This window comes from Mobula birostris, chromosome 26 (genome assembly GCF_030028105.1).
Source record: "Mobula birostris isolate sMobBir1 chromosome 26, sMobBir1.hap1, whole genome shotgun sequence".
NCBI classification, from domain to species: Eukaryota; Metazoa; Chordata; class Chondrichthyes; order Myliobatiformes; family Myliobatidae; genus Mobula; species Mobula birostris.
This window is the reverse complement of record NC_092395.1, coordinates 7,952,186-7,967,169: the sequence shown is the minus strand read 5'-3', so window position 1 is coordinate 7,967,169 and position 14,984 is coordinate 7,952,186. Positions and strand designations below refer to the sequence as shown.

General features: G+C 43.8%; 1 protein-coding gene across 1 annotated transcript in view; it reads right to left on the bottom strand.

Annotated features, from left to right (window-relative positions):
* Positions 1-14,984, bottom strand: part of LOC140188129 (inactive tyrosine-protein kinase PEAK1-like) — a 90,793-nt gene that overhangs the window by 34,614 nt on the left and 41,195 nt on the right. Inside the window, exon 2 of the mRNA XM_072244105.1 lies at positions 9,068-9,228. Coding sequence (XP_072100206.1) covers positions 9,068-9,228 — 161 coding nt within the window. The remainder of the gene's footprint in view (positions 1-9,067; positions 9,229-14,984) is intronic.

Here is a 14,984-nt window from a genome sequence, read left to right as displayed (position 1 = left end):
AATGGGGACGGGAGAGGTCCCCGAGGATTGGAGGGTTGTGGATATTCTTCCTTTATTCAAGAAAGGGATTAGAGATAGGCCAGGAAATTATAGACCAGTGAGTCTTACCTCAGTGGTTGGTAAATTGATGGAGAAGATCCTGAAAGGCAGGATTTATGAACATTTGGAGATGTATAATATGATTAGGAATAGTCAGCATGGCTTTGTAAAGGGCAGGTCGTGCCTTGCGAGTCTGATTGAATTTTTTGAGGATGTGACTAAACACAATGATGAAGGAAGAGCAGTAGATGTAGTGTATATGGATTTCAGCAAGGCATTTGATAAGGTACCCCATGCAAGGCTTATTGAGAAAGTAAGGAGGCATGGGATCCAACGGGACATTGCTTTGTGGATCCAGAACTGGCTTGCCCACAGAAGGCAAAGAGTGGTTGTAGATGGGTCATATTCTGCATGGAGGTCGGTCACCAGTGGTGTGCCTCAGGGATCTGTTCTGGGACCCTTACTCTTCGTGATTTTTATAAATGACCTGGATGAGGAAGTGGAGAGATGGGTTAATAAGTTTGCTGATGACACAAAGGTTGGAGGTATTGTGGATAGTGTGGAGGGCTGTCAGAGGTTACAGCGGGACATTGATAGGATGCAAAACTGGGCTGGGAAGTGGCTGATGGAGTTCAACCCAGATAAGTGTGAGGTGGTTCATTTTGGTAGGTCAAATATGACGGCAGAATATAGTATTAATGGTAAGACTCTTGGCAGTGTGGAGGATCAGAGGGATCTTGGGGTCCGAGTCCATAGGACGCTCAAAGCAGCTGCGCGGATTGACTCTGTGGTTAAGAAGGTGTACGGTGTATTGGCCTTCATCAATCGTGGGATTGAATTTAGGAGCTGAGAGGTAATGTTGCAGCTATATAGGACGCTGGTCAAACCCCACTTGCAGTACTGTGCTCAATTCTGGTCGCCTCACTACAGGAAGGATGTGGAAGCCATAGAAAGGGTACAGAGGAGATTTACAAGGATGTTGCCTGGATTGGGGAGCATGCCTTATGAAAACAGATTAAGTGAACTCAGCTTTTTCTCCTTGGAGCAACAGAGGATGAGAGCTGACCTGATAGAGGTGTATAAGTTGACGAGAGGCATTGATCGTGTGGATAGTCAGAGGCTTTTTCCCAGGGCTGAAATGGTTGCCACAAGAGGACACACGTTTAAGGTGCTGGGGAGTAGGTACAGAAGAGATGTCAGGGGTAAGTTTTTAACTCAGAGAGTGGTGAGTGTGTGGAATGGGCTGCTGGCAACAGTGGCGGAGGCGGATACGATAGGGTCTTTTAAGAGACTTTTGGATAGGCACATGGAACTTAGAAAAATGGAGGGCTATAGGTAAGCCTAGTAATTTCTAAGGTAGGGACATGTTCGGCACAACTTTGTGGGCCAAAGGGCCTGTATTGTGCTGTAGGTTTTCTATGTTTCTATGTATGTATGCTAATTCTGCATTTATTGCGCTTTACATTTATCGTGCTTCAACGTACTGAAGTATGTCATTATCTACCCCAGGATGGCATGCAAACAAAAGTGTTTCGCTGTATCTTGTTATATGGGTTCATTGTATTCTATTTTGGTCATCCTGATATAAGAAAAATACCATTAAACAAGAGATGATTTATGGGGATGCTGCCAGGACTTGAGGGGCTGAGTTGCGGAGACAGATTAAGCAGGTTGGGACTTTAATCACTGGAGCACAGGAGAGTTGGGTGGTGGGGTGGACTTAAGCCTCTACCATTGGAGGTGTAAGGTGCTCCTTCCCTCCGCAGGTGGGCAAGGTGTAGCACCTGCTTAGGACCCCCTCCCCTTCTCCCTCATTGGGAGCAGGTGGTGGATGGTCGTATGAGCAGCTGGTGCATATCACAAGTCCTGGTTATGTGACCACTGACACCAGGCAGACAATCTCTGAAGAGAATTGATAATGGCTGGGGTCACCCGTCCTGTAACGACGCTGCCCAGAAAAAGGCAATGGCAAACCAGTTCTGTAGAAGAACTTGCCAAGACCAATCATGGTCATGGGAAGACCATAATCGCTGACATCATACACGATACGTACAGAATGAGCCTAGGATACAGAATTATGAGGGGTATAGTTAGGGTAAATGCAAGCAGACTTCTTCCACTGAGGTTGGGTGAGACTACAACTAGAGTTCATGGGATTAGGGTAAAAAGATGAAATACTTCAGGGCAACATCTTCACCAAGAGGGTGATGAGAAAGTGGAACGAGCAGCTAGCAGAAGTGGTGGCTATGTGTTCTATTTCAATATTTAAGAGAAATTTGGATAGGTACATGGATGGGAGAGATATGGAAGCTATGGTCTGGGTGCAGGTCAATGGGACTAGGCAGATTAATAGTCTGGATGGGCCGAATGGCTTAATTCTATGCTGTAGTGCTCTCCTGCTCTATGACTATCATTGAAAACACATCTGAAACTGACAGTAATGTAAACGGACCATTCCTCTGTAAGCTGCTTATGCAATACAACATTATCTGATCAAAGCAAACAGTTTGGTTTTGACTTAAAAACAGAAAGAATTAAAAACATCTGTACAAAATACAGCGGGTGTCAAGATAGAACGTCATTGATCAGGTTTATCATAAACATCTTACTATGTGATGATATCAGAGTTTGTGAGGGGTGAAGTGAATATTGTAAATGTAAAAGTAAACTGGTTTTCTAATATCACATGTACCGAGGTAGTTATGAAACTTCGCAGGTAGTAACGTGCAAGTCATTGGATGAACACAAATGATTTTGCAGATGCTGGAAATCCAGAGCAACACACACAAAATGCTGGAGGAACTCAGCAGCTCAGGCAGAATCTATGGACATGAATAAGTAGTCGACGTTTCAGGCTGAGACTCCTCTTCATTTCATCACATCAGTGCTTTGAGGTAGTACAAAGGAAAACATGAACAGAATGCAGAACAGAGTGCTAGAGTCACAGTGCAGGCAGACAGTGAGGTGTAAGACCATGATGAGGTAGATAGTGAGAGCTGTAGTCCGTCTAGAGCAGGGGCTCCCAACCTGGGGTCCACAGATTCCTCAGTTAATGGTAAGGCTCCGTGGCATAAGAAAGGTTGGGAACCCCTGGTCTAGAGTCAGTGCTGAGGGGACTGCAACAAATTTAAAGAGAAAGTTTATAAGCTTGCAAACTGGGCAAAACAACTGCCAATAAACACAAGAGATTCTGCAGATGCTGGACATCTAGAGTAACACACACAAAATGCTGGAGGAACTCAGCAGGTCAGGAAGCGTCTATAGAAATGAATAGACGCTTTGGGCCGACACCCTTCTTCAGGACTGGAAGGGAAGGAGTTAGAAGCCAATATTACTGACAATAATGGCTAGCAAAGTCAAATACAAGATTATTTGTGGAAGGTTTGAAGTCATTTATTAACTAAAGTATGCAAGTTTTGGTGAATCTTAGAAACATAGCACAGAATCAAGCTCTTCTGGACATCAAGCACCCACAAATGCTAATCCATGTCATATTTCCATCAACAACCCTTACCTTTTCCTCAAATTTTACAGTCACTTATGCACTAGGGGAACTCACAGCAGTGAATTGACCTACTAACCTGCACAAGTAATCAGGAAAGTACCTGGAGCGAAGGAGAACGAGAGGCGACTTGATAAGGTGTAAACACAAGAGATTCTGGTGAGGCTGGAAATCTAGAGCAACACACACACAAAATGCTGGAGGAACTCAGCAGGTCAGGAATACTGCTGAAAGGTCTCGGCCTGAAACATCGACTGTTTATTCCCCTTTATAGATGCTGCCTGTCCTGCAGAGCTCCCCCAGCATTTTGATAGAGGTGTACAAAACGATGCGAGGCACAGGTCAAGTGAAAAGCCAGAGGCTTTATCGCAGGGCAGAAATGGCTAATACCAGGATGCTTAATTTTAAGGTGATTGGAGGAAAGTATAGGAGAGATGTCAGATATAAGTTTTTTACACAGAGAGTGGTGAGTGTAGAGAGGGCTGGTGATATAGGCAGGTATATTAAAGACATTTAAGAGACTTTTAAATAGAATGATAGAAAAATGGAGGGCTATTTTTTATTTAGAGATACAATACAAAACAGACCCTTCTGGTCCTTTGAGCCTTGCCACCCAGCAGCCCACCGATTTAACCCTTGCCTGATCATGAGACAATTTAAAGAGACAGTTTAACCTACGAACCGGTATGTCTTTGGACTGTGGGAGGAAACCTGAGCAACCGGAGGAAAGCTGAGCAGACATGGGAAGGAACGTACGAACTCCTTACAGAGGACGCCAGACTGGAACTCTGAACCCTGATGCCCTGAGCTGTAACATCATTGTGCCAACTGCTACGCCACCGTGGCATTGTGGAGGGCAGATTGATCTTAGAGTAGGTTAAGAAGTCTGCTCAACGTCATGGGCCGAAGGGTCTGTAATATATTGTAGTGTTCTTTGTTCCATGTACTCACACAATGACAGGGGGAATGAACAAACTCCTCAGAGATAACACCACAGGTCGTGATTGAAGATGAGTAACTGGAGAGGTATAGAGAGAGTAGACAGGGAGTATCTTTGTCCCAGGGTAGAAATGTCTAATACCAGAGACCATGCATTGAAGGTGACAGAGGGCAGCTTCAAAGGAGTTGTGAGGGGTAAAAGAGCGGTGGGTGGAATGTGCTGCCTGGTATGGTGGTAGAGGCAAATACATTAGAGGCTTTTAAGGGATGCTTAGATAGGCATATGGATGTAAGGAAGATGGAGGAGTATGGACATTGGAGGGATTAGTTTTTGAGTGTTTTTTTGATTTACTTTTTTGCCTGTTCAGCCCAACATCGTGCGTTGAAGGGCCTGTTTGGTTCTGTACTGTTCTATGTTCTATGAGGGAGAATTCTGTCAGTGTCATTCCTGTAGGGTTACGGTAACTAATGGCGTTTGGATTACAAATACAGTAACCTCTCAAAATTGTGCCTTTGTACATTTTAATTCTACCCTTCCAGAAATAAAACCTAATATTTCATATAAACGCAACCCCTAAGCACTAAGATGGATAGAATTACACAAAACAAGCCAAGCTATGTAAATGTCTACCTAACCAGCAGTTCAACCTGAAATGTTCATTCTGTTTCTATCTTCACAGAGGCTTTCTGACCTGCTGAGTGTTTCCAGCATTTTCTGCTTCGATTTCATATTTCCACCATCAGCAGTTTCTTTTAGATTTTCGTTTTGACCACACAGTGCTCAGACCTGCTCACAGGGATTGGTCAAAACCATTTGGAGGCAATAGTGTACTGAAGATTTCTGAATGATTGAACAATTTTCTAAAAATAGCAAAATGTCACTTACCTGAAACACTAACTCTTTTTCTTTCTCTACAGGAGCCGCTGGACCTGCTGAGTTATTCTAGCTTTTGGTGTTTCCCGAAGTTTCTCTACGTTCTTGTCCGTATTTTGTCAACCATTTTAGCACTAGTTGCGTCTGCTGCTATTGCTCTTAAGATTCCTCTCTGAATGCTTATTGGGGTGTTACACTTTCCATGGTATTACTCAAAGAGGAAACATGAAGAAACCGCCAATGATTTGAGCAATAGATTCCTGCACATGTTGCCATTTGATACATGGTGTAACTACATTTTTAACGTGCGTGGCAGATCGCTTTCCCCACTCTCTCACACATTGATGGTGCTTTCAATGGTCACTTGCAACCCTTTTACACAATGGATATCATTGCCTTGATCTTATGCCAGAAGCTTATACTGCACCCTCTCTCTGACAGTAAAGTAGTCAAACTCAAAGTCAAAGCAAATTTATTAACAAACTACACTCAGTAGCCACTTTATTAGGTAACTACTGTGACATAATAAAGTGGCCATTGAGTGTATGTTCATGGTTTTCTGCTGTTGTAGCCCATCCTCTTCAAGATTCGATGTGTCGTGCATTCAGAGATGCTTTTCTACACACCACTGTTGTATCTCATGGTTACTTGAGTTACTGTCGCCCTCCTGTCACCTTGAACCAGTGCGACCATTCTCCTTTCATCTCTCTCACTAACGAGGCATCTTCACCCACAGAACTGCAGCTCTCTGGATGTTTTTTTTTGCACCATTCTCTGTAAACTCTAGAAACTGCTATGTGTGAAAGTCCCCGGAGATAGCAGTTTCTCAAACCAACCAGTCTGACACCAACACTCACTCCATGGTCAAAGTCACTTAGATCACATTTCCCCCCCCCCCCCATTCTGATGTTTGGGCTGAGCAACAACTGAGCCTCTTGACCATGTCTGCATGCTTTTATGCATTCAGTTGCTGCCACATGATTGGCTGATTAGATTTGCATTAACGAGATGTGCAGGTGTACAGTTATATCTAATAAAGAGGCCACTGTGTATGCATTTACAGGAAAATAAAGAAATACAGTAGTATTTATGAAAACTCTACATAAATAAAGTGAAAACAACCAATATGCAAAAGAATTCAGACTGCATAAATTAAAAAAATTGAATAACAATACTGAGGACATGAGACCATAAGAGATAGGAGCAGGGTTAGACCATTTGGCCCATCTAGTTTGTTTTGCCATTCCTTCATGGCGGATTTATTGTCCCTCTCAACCTCAATCTCCTTCCTTCTCCCAGTAACCTTTGATGTCCTTAGTCATCAAGAACTTTTCTACCTCTGTTTTAAATATTGGCCTTCACAGCCGTTTGTGGCAAGGATTTCCACCGATTCACCCCCCCCCCCCCCGGATGAAAAAATTTCTTCTCAACTTGGTTCTAAAGTGAGGTCCTTCTATTCTGAGGCTGTGCCCTCTGGTCCAAGACTTCCACTGCTATAGGAAACATCCCCTTCATATCCACTAGGCCTTTCAATGTCCAATAGGTTAAAATGAGATCCACCCCCTCCCCACCATTCTTCTAAACTCCGTTGAGTACAGGCCCAGAGCCATCAAACACTCCTCACATGTTAACCCATTCATTTCCAGGATTATTCTCGTGAACCTCCTCGAGGCCCTGTCCAATGCCAGCACACCCTTTCTTAGATAAGGGCCCAAAAGTGAGGTCTGACCAATGCCTTATGAAGCCTCAGTATTGTTCTGGTGGGTCTTGTTAGGTTTCTGGTTAACAGTGATCTACTGTGTAAGAGTGATAGTGACAGAATTGAAAGTCAAGAGAAAATGCCTTGATATCCTGTTGTTGGAAATCATAATTGTCTGGCAACTTGTTGAAGTGGATGTTGTTAGTCATCCATTTCATCGGCCTAAATGGGAGTGCTGGCAAGACACGCTGCATGCTGACACGAGCTGATTCCTTCACTGATGATTTCCAAATGATACTGAATTTATACAGTCATATACAGTACTGAACAAATGTCTTAGACACACATGTATAGCTAGGAGATGAGTTATTAACTTCAAACTTTCTGCATAAACACTCAAAGAGTTGAACTGCATGTGCATGTAACACGAGCTGTATAACTCACCTCCTTCTACCTTAGGCCACAAACTTATCAATCAATCATCTGTGGACACTTTCTGGAGGTCCAAGATCTGTATGCTCCATGACCGCTGGACTAAGTGTGTAAATGTAGGAGGGGACTACGTTGAAAAATAAATGTGCTAGGTTTTCTAAAATTGAATCCTTCTACCTTAGGCCACGAACTTATCAGTCACCTCTCGTATGTGAGCGATGATAAACCTGATTCGGTTACGGGTCTCTATTGTAGACTGAGAGTGGGAAGGGGGCAGGGAGAGGGGAATCATGGTTGGGGAAAGGGGAAGGGAGAGGGGAGGGAGTGGGAAGCACCAGAGAGACATTCTGTAATGATCAATAAAACAATTGTTTGGAATCAAATGACCTTGCCTGGTGTCTCAGGGCTGGGTGTGTCTGCACCTGTGCCACGCCACGCCCCATCCCTGTCCCTCACCCCTCCCACGACACTCCATTCTCGCCATTCCCAAAATCTCTGCTTCCCGCCAGATTTGCTTTTCGCTCCATATTGCAGTACTGTGCAAAAGTCTTGGGAACCCTCACCAATAATACGTGACTAAGACTTTTGCACAGTACGGTAGCACAGAATTGTACCCTTCAGCTCAACGAGTCTGCAACAGCCAGAAAACTCTCATTTACACACACCTTAAGTGAAACCTCTTCTCCTCCCCACACTGGGCTGAATGATCTGTCCCCTTCCTGCATGACTCTGTGACTCTGACAGTAACTAATCTAAAAGCCATTCATTTTGGAGGCCCGAAGACAACGGAAATGATTTCTCACCCAGAACTGCATAGAACTATGGGCTTAGCAGTACAGGGTGCACGTAGTACTGTACTGAAAGATAAGGAAATATTTACCCATTCTTTGTCAAACTACACGGACATTATAAATTAGTCATTTTTAGAGCATTAATTTAACATTACTTTGCAATTCAGTTAAATTCAACTAATTTGGAATTCATTAAATTTAATTTGGAATTCGATAAAATTCCTCCTAATAATTATTTCTGATCTTTTGCCTTCTGCCTGGAACTGAAGAATTTATAGTGAATTTTATTTTATTTTCAACCGTTAAATATGATAGACCATAAAACCGTAAGTCACAGGAGCAGAATTAGGCCATTCAGCCCATCAAGTCTAATCTACCCTTCCATCATGGCTGATTTATTATCCTTCTCGACCTCATTCTCCTGTTTTCTCTCCGTACCCTTTGATGCCCTGACTGATCAAGAGCCTGTCAATCTTTGCTTTAAATATACCCAAAGACTCGGCCTCCACAGCCATCGCGGCAACGAATTCCACAGATTCACTACCCTCTGGCAAAAGAAATTGCTCCTCGTCTCTGTCCTAAATGGACATCCTCTACTCTGAGGCTCCTGGTCCTATAGCTAAAGCAGATAGAAATTAGAAACTCTAATTTTATCACTCTGTATATTTTGTGAGAGCTTTTAAATTTCTGGCTTTCTTTTATTATTAATACCTTTTTATACAAGCACTGTATTGTCGCTAAAAATACATCTATTGCACTATATAAGATGCTTGTCTCTGAAACTGACTTACCAAGATTAACATAGATCTTACTGTCTGAGTCCACACTGCTGGTGGAGCCTTCGCTGCTGAACACGTCCGAGTCATTTGAAATCGAAGTTTGCTCTTGTGAGCAAGTGCTGCTTGAGTTTACCTCAGAGATGCCTCCACTCATTCTGATTGCAAACCTTTCCCTGTGTGATTTAAAAAAAAAATCAGTAGTTTAAGCTGACCAGATGTTCCTTCTCGATTCAGGAAGTTCCTAAGCAAGCTGCCTGTGCGATGTAACAAACCTGTAACAATGTGAGGTCGTGTCCACAGTAATTCCCACAAAAAGCAGAATAAGGAATTGAGGTAACTGTCCTTGGAATTGCCTCTGGCCATTGGTATCTCAACATGTAGATGAGTAGATGTGTGTGTGCAATGCAGCTAAATCGTCATGCCAAGCGGATATGCGATTTTTTCTGTTAAACCACCACACCACGAAAGTAAATGAGTTCTTAGTTTCAACCGAATGGCAGGAGGCTTGATGTGCAAAAGGGTTTTTAATTTGCAAATTTCATTACTGTACACTTTGCGACTGGTATTCTGTTTGTTCTTTTTACAAATGTTCACAGTCTTATTTGGATCTTTACAAAGCTATATCAGCAGGCCCGTAAAATAGCTGCAAGCACAAATGTCAAAGGATATTTAATTGCAAACCCAAGAGATTCTGGAAATCCAGAGTAACGCACACACACACAAAATGCTGCAGGAACTTAGCAGTCAGGCAGCATCTATGGAGAGGATTTGACGTTTGGGCTGAGACTCTTCATCAGGACTGGAAAGGAAGGGGTAAGAAGCCAGAATAAGAAGGTGGGGGGTGGGGGTGGGTGGGAATTAGTGCAAGTAGGCTGGTGACAGGTGAGCATAAGAGATTCTGCAGATGCTGGACGTCCAGAGCTTCACACATAAATGCTGGAGGAACTCAGCAGATCAGACGGCATCGATGGAATAAACAGTCGACGTTTTAGGCCAAGACCCTTCATCAGGTGATAGATGAGACAAGGGGAGGGGAAAGGTGAGTGGGTGGGGGAGGGGGAATGAAGTGAAAATCTCGTATTTAATTGTATTCTTATGCAATAACCAAGGTGGAGCATTCCTGTAGGAGTTTGTACGCTCTCCCTGTGGCCACAGGGGTTTCCCCAGGGTACAGTACTCCGCTTTTCCTCCAGGGTCCAAGGATGTACCAGTCGGTAGGTTAATAGGTCAATGTAAATTGTCCCATGATTAGGCTAGGACCAAGTTGGGGGGTTGCTGGGTGGTGTGGTTCAAAGGACCAGAAGGGCCTATTCCAAGCTGTATCTCAATAAATAATTAAATAAATTACTTCCAATCCAAAACCTTAACCTTGGACTCCCCAGAATGCATTTGCACATTACCATCGGTGACAGGGTGAATTGTTTCTCTCAGAAATTCTTACTCAATAGAGGCTGGGGTATTTTAGGTACTTAATTTGAAGGTAAATAGATTTTTGGAAGATTGGATTGAGAGTTTTGAGGATATGGGAGATTAGGAATTTCTTTAGCCAGAGGGAGGTAAATCGGTGGAATTCATTGCTACAGACACCGGTGGAGCCTGTAGTCACTGGAGTTTAGAGGAATGCAGGGGGATCTCTTTGAAGCCTATCAAATATTGCAAGACCGATTCAGAGTGGATGTGGAGAGGATGCTTCCTATAATGAGGGAGTCTAGGACCAAAAGGCACAGCTTCAGAATAGAGGGATGTCTATTTAGCACAGAGATGAGGAGAAATCTCTTTATCCAGAGGATAGTGAATCTGTGGAATTCATTGCCACAGATGGCACAGATGGCTGCGGAGACCAAGAGTTTGATAGGTTCTTGATTAATAAAGGCGTCAAAGGTTACTGGGAGAAGGCAGAAGAATGGGGTTGAGAGGGATAATAAATCAGCCGTGGTCAAATGGCGGAGTTGGTTCGATGGTCGGAGTGGCCTAACTCTGCTTCTTTGTCTTATGGTCTAAGGATCAACTGGAGGTCACAGTTAACAGCCAGCTTTTGAGATGGGGAAGAGGGTGGTAACTTTCTGTTTAAGGGTCAAGAGTCTTTGGAATTCTCTGTCAAAAGATGGAGGAAGGAACGTCTTTGAATATTTTGAAGAGAGTGTTAGGTAGAGACCTGATGAGAAAAGGGATGGAAAGTTCCCGTGGATCTAGGAGAACTTTGAATTGGGGTGCAGTCAGATTGGCTGCGACCCAGTGAGCCCAGCTGCCTGCTCTTGCCCCTAATTTGTGTGGTACAGCTATGACCTGGGTTGGTTGGCAGCTTTTATACAATTATAGAACACTACAGAACAGAGAAGGCCCTTCAGCCCATCTAGTTCCAGCCAAGCTATTATTTTACCTAGAACCATCAATCTGCACCTACACCAGAGGTCTCCATATCCCTGCCATCCACGTTTGTCCGCTCTGCGTTGTGTCGTATGACTTGAGCAATCATGATCTTTCTATGACCATGACTGTTTATAGTAAACTTTCTGCAGAAGTGGTTTGCCATTGCCTTCTTCTGGGCAGAACCTTTATAAGACAGTTAACCCCAGTCATTATCAGTACCCTTCAGAGATTGTCTGCCTGCTGTCAATGGTCACACAACCAGGACTTGTGATCTGTACTGACTGCTCATACAACCATCCACCACCTGCTCCCATGGCTTCATGTGACCCTGATCGGGGGCTAGGTAGGTGCTACAGCTTGCCCAAGGGTGACCTGCAGGCTAGCGGAGGGAAGGAGCGCCCTAAACCTCCTTTGATAGAGACGTATCTCCACCCCACCACCCATCTACGTACGTACCCAAATTCCTCTTAGATTTTGAAATCAATCCCAAATCCACCACTTCCACTGTCTGCTCGTTCCGCACTCTCACCTCCCTCTGAGTAAGGAAGTTCCACCTCACGTTCCCCTTAAACTGTTCAACTTTCACCCTTAACCCATAACCTTTAGTTTCACCCAGCTACAGCAGAGAAAACCTGCTTACATTTACCCTATCTATACCCAGCTTTCCCGCAAGTTGTTCTTGTTTAACACAAGCCATTACAGATCATGTACAGCGTTGCAAGAATGGCTGCGATAACCATCAAACAAGGAAGTTATGGTAAGCATACCAGATAGATTTGTAGAGCAATGAAGTCACAGAAAACAGAAATAAGCCCTTTGGCGCAACTTGTTCCTGCTTGTCCCATTCGCCTATGCTCGGCCAATTTGTTCAGATTCAGATTCAGATTAATTTATTTTTCACATATACATCGAAACTTGCAGAACAATGCAAATCACAAACACAAGGGATTCTGCAGATGCAGGAAATCCAGAGCAACACACACAAAATGCTGGAGGGACTCGGCAGGTCAGGCAGCATCTAGTGAAATGAATAAACAGTCAACGTTTTGGGCTGAGAACCTTATTCAGGACTGAAAAGGAAGGGGGAAGATGCCAGAATAAAAGTGTGGGGTGGAGGGGAAGGTGATAGGTGTGTGGGAAAGGTAAAAAGCTAGAGAAGAAGGAATCTGATAGGAGAGGAGAGTGGACCACGGGAGAAAAGGAAGGAGGAGGGGCACCAGGGCGAGGTAATGGGCAAGTGATGAGAAGAGTTAAGAGGTGAAAGGTGAGACCAGGTGAGGGGGAAGGTGGGTGAGGGAGAGGGGATGAAGTAAGCAGCTGGGAGATGATAGGTGGAAGAGCTATGGAGTGAAGAAGAAGGAATCTGATAGGATAGGAGAGGAGAGTGGATCATGGGAGGAAAGGAAGGTGGAGGAGCACTGGAGGGATTTGATGGGTAGGTGTGGAGAAGAGAAGGGTCAGAGGGAATTTTTATTCATATAATTTCTTTTTCACATACCCATACCTTCTGCATCTCCACATAAACGTAACTTGATTTCTCGCTCCTCTCTTTTACCTTGAAGGTCATTGATCTGACTGGTGGTTGAAGGCCCACAGAAGGCCTGTCGTGTGTGTGTGTGTGCGAGAGAGAGAGAGTGTTGGGGTTGGGTGGGAGGTGGGAAAGGGGACTTGTTTTGCTGATGTTGTTTTGTTATATTGTTGTTGCAGTTGTTGCTTGTGTTGTCCTACTGAACACTGCGGCCACGCTGTATTAGTGCTGGAAGCTGTGGCTGGCTCCCAGCACATCCTTGGGTTGTGTGTGTTGTCAATGCAGATAGTCCATTTCACTGCGTGCTTCAATGTACGTGTGATAAATAAATGGATCTGATTCGGAACTCCTGTCTGTTTCTGTCTCTCTAGATGCTGCTGGACCTGTTGAGCGTTTCCTGTGTCCACCCTATTGCAATCATGTAAGAAAATACAGAGAGCTGTTGTCTCAGACCAGCACATCATGGAACCAGCCTTCCCTCCATCGACTCTGTGCTTCTCATTGCCTTGATAAAGCAGCCAACGTTATCGGAGACCCCACCCACTTGGGCATTCTCAAAGTTCAAAGTCGTTTTATTATCAGAGTGCATATATGTCACCATATACAAACATGAAATTGGTTGTCTTGCAGGCGTACTCAGTAAGTCCAAGAATCATAACAGAATCAATGAAAGACCACACCAGCAGGACAAACAACCAACGTGCAAAAGACAAGAAACTGTGAAAATACAACAGAAAAAGAAGAAACAATAAGAATAAATAAATAGGCAATAAATATTGAAAACATGAGATGAAACGCTCTTAAAGTGAGTCCATAGGTTGTGGGAACAGTTCAGTGATGGGGTGAGAGATGTTCTCCCCTCTGGTTCAAGAGCCTAATAGTTGAGAGGTAATAGCTGTTCCTGAATCTGGTGGTGCGAGTCCTGAGGCTCCTGTATCTTCATCCTGATGGCAGCAGTGAGAAAAGAGCATGTCCTGAACGGTAGGGGTCCCTGATGATGTTTCAATATATATATCAAATAAAGCTAATCATTTTAATAAAAGCTAAAAAAAAGTACTTATCACCAGGTTCAAGGATAACTTCTACCCCCCTGTTGTAAGAGTATTCAATGGACCACTTCTACAAAAGATGGACTCTTGACCCAACAATCTCCCCTGTAAGTGGCCCTTTCACCTGATTGTCTAGCTACAAAGCATCTTCTCTATAACTGTAACACGATATTCTGTTACTGCTTTTCTCTTTGTCCTGCCTTTACATACAGATATTGAGTGGATGTCATTGCCAAATGGAACATGCAACAATAATGAACCAATTCGCAACAACCCCCATGTTCTCCCTACCTCTCTCAATTATGTTTTCTTAATTATGTTTCCTAATTATGTTTGATTTCTAACTCTTCCTTATTATGATAAAGAAGCAACACACAAAACGCTGGAGGGACTCAATAGGTCAGGCAGCATCTATGGAAGAAGATGGATTCAGCCCAATCCACCACAGACAAAATCCTTCCCACCCCCTGCAGGGAGCACTGCCACAGGGACGCAGCATCTATCGCCAAAGACCCCTACCATCCAGGCCATGGTCTCTTCTCGCTGCTGCCGTCAAGAAGGAAATACGAGAGCATGAGGTCCCACCTGAGTAGGAACAGATATAACCCTACAGATATCAGCCCTAACTCGCTCACAGTAGCTTCATAAGACATACTCTCTAATCCAGACAGCATCTTGGTAAATCTTCTCTGCACCCTCTCTAAAGCTTCCACGTCTAATAATGAGATGACCAGAACTAAACACTATATTGCAAGTGTGGTCCAACCAGGGTCTTAGAGAGCTGCAACATTACCTCACGGCTCTTGAACTCAATTTCCAAATTAATGAAGGCCAACATACTATATGCTTCTTAAACACCCTATCAAGTGCAGCAGAACATGACTTCTCCCTTTTAACCATTGGAGAAGTGTTCTATTTTTGTGAGGTTTGTAAAACATTTATCTGATCAACAAAATGGTAGGTGGTGGAAAAGAAACATAAG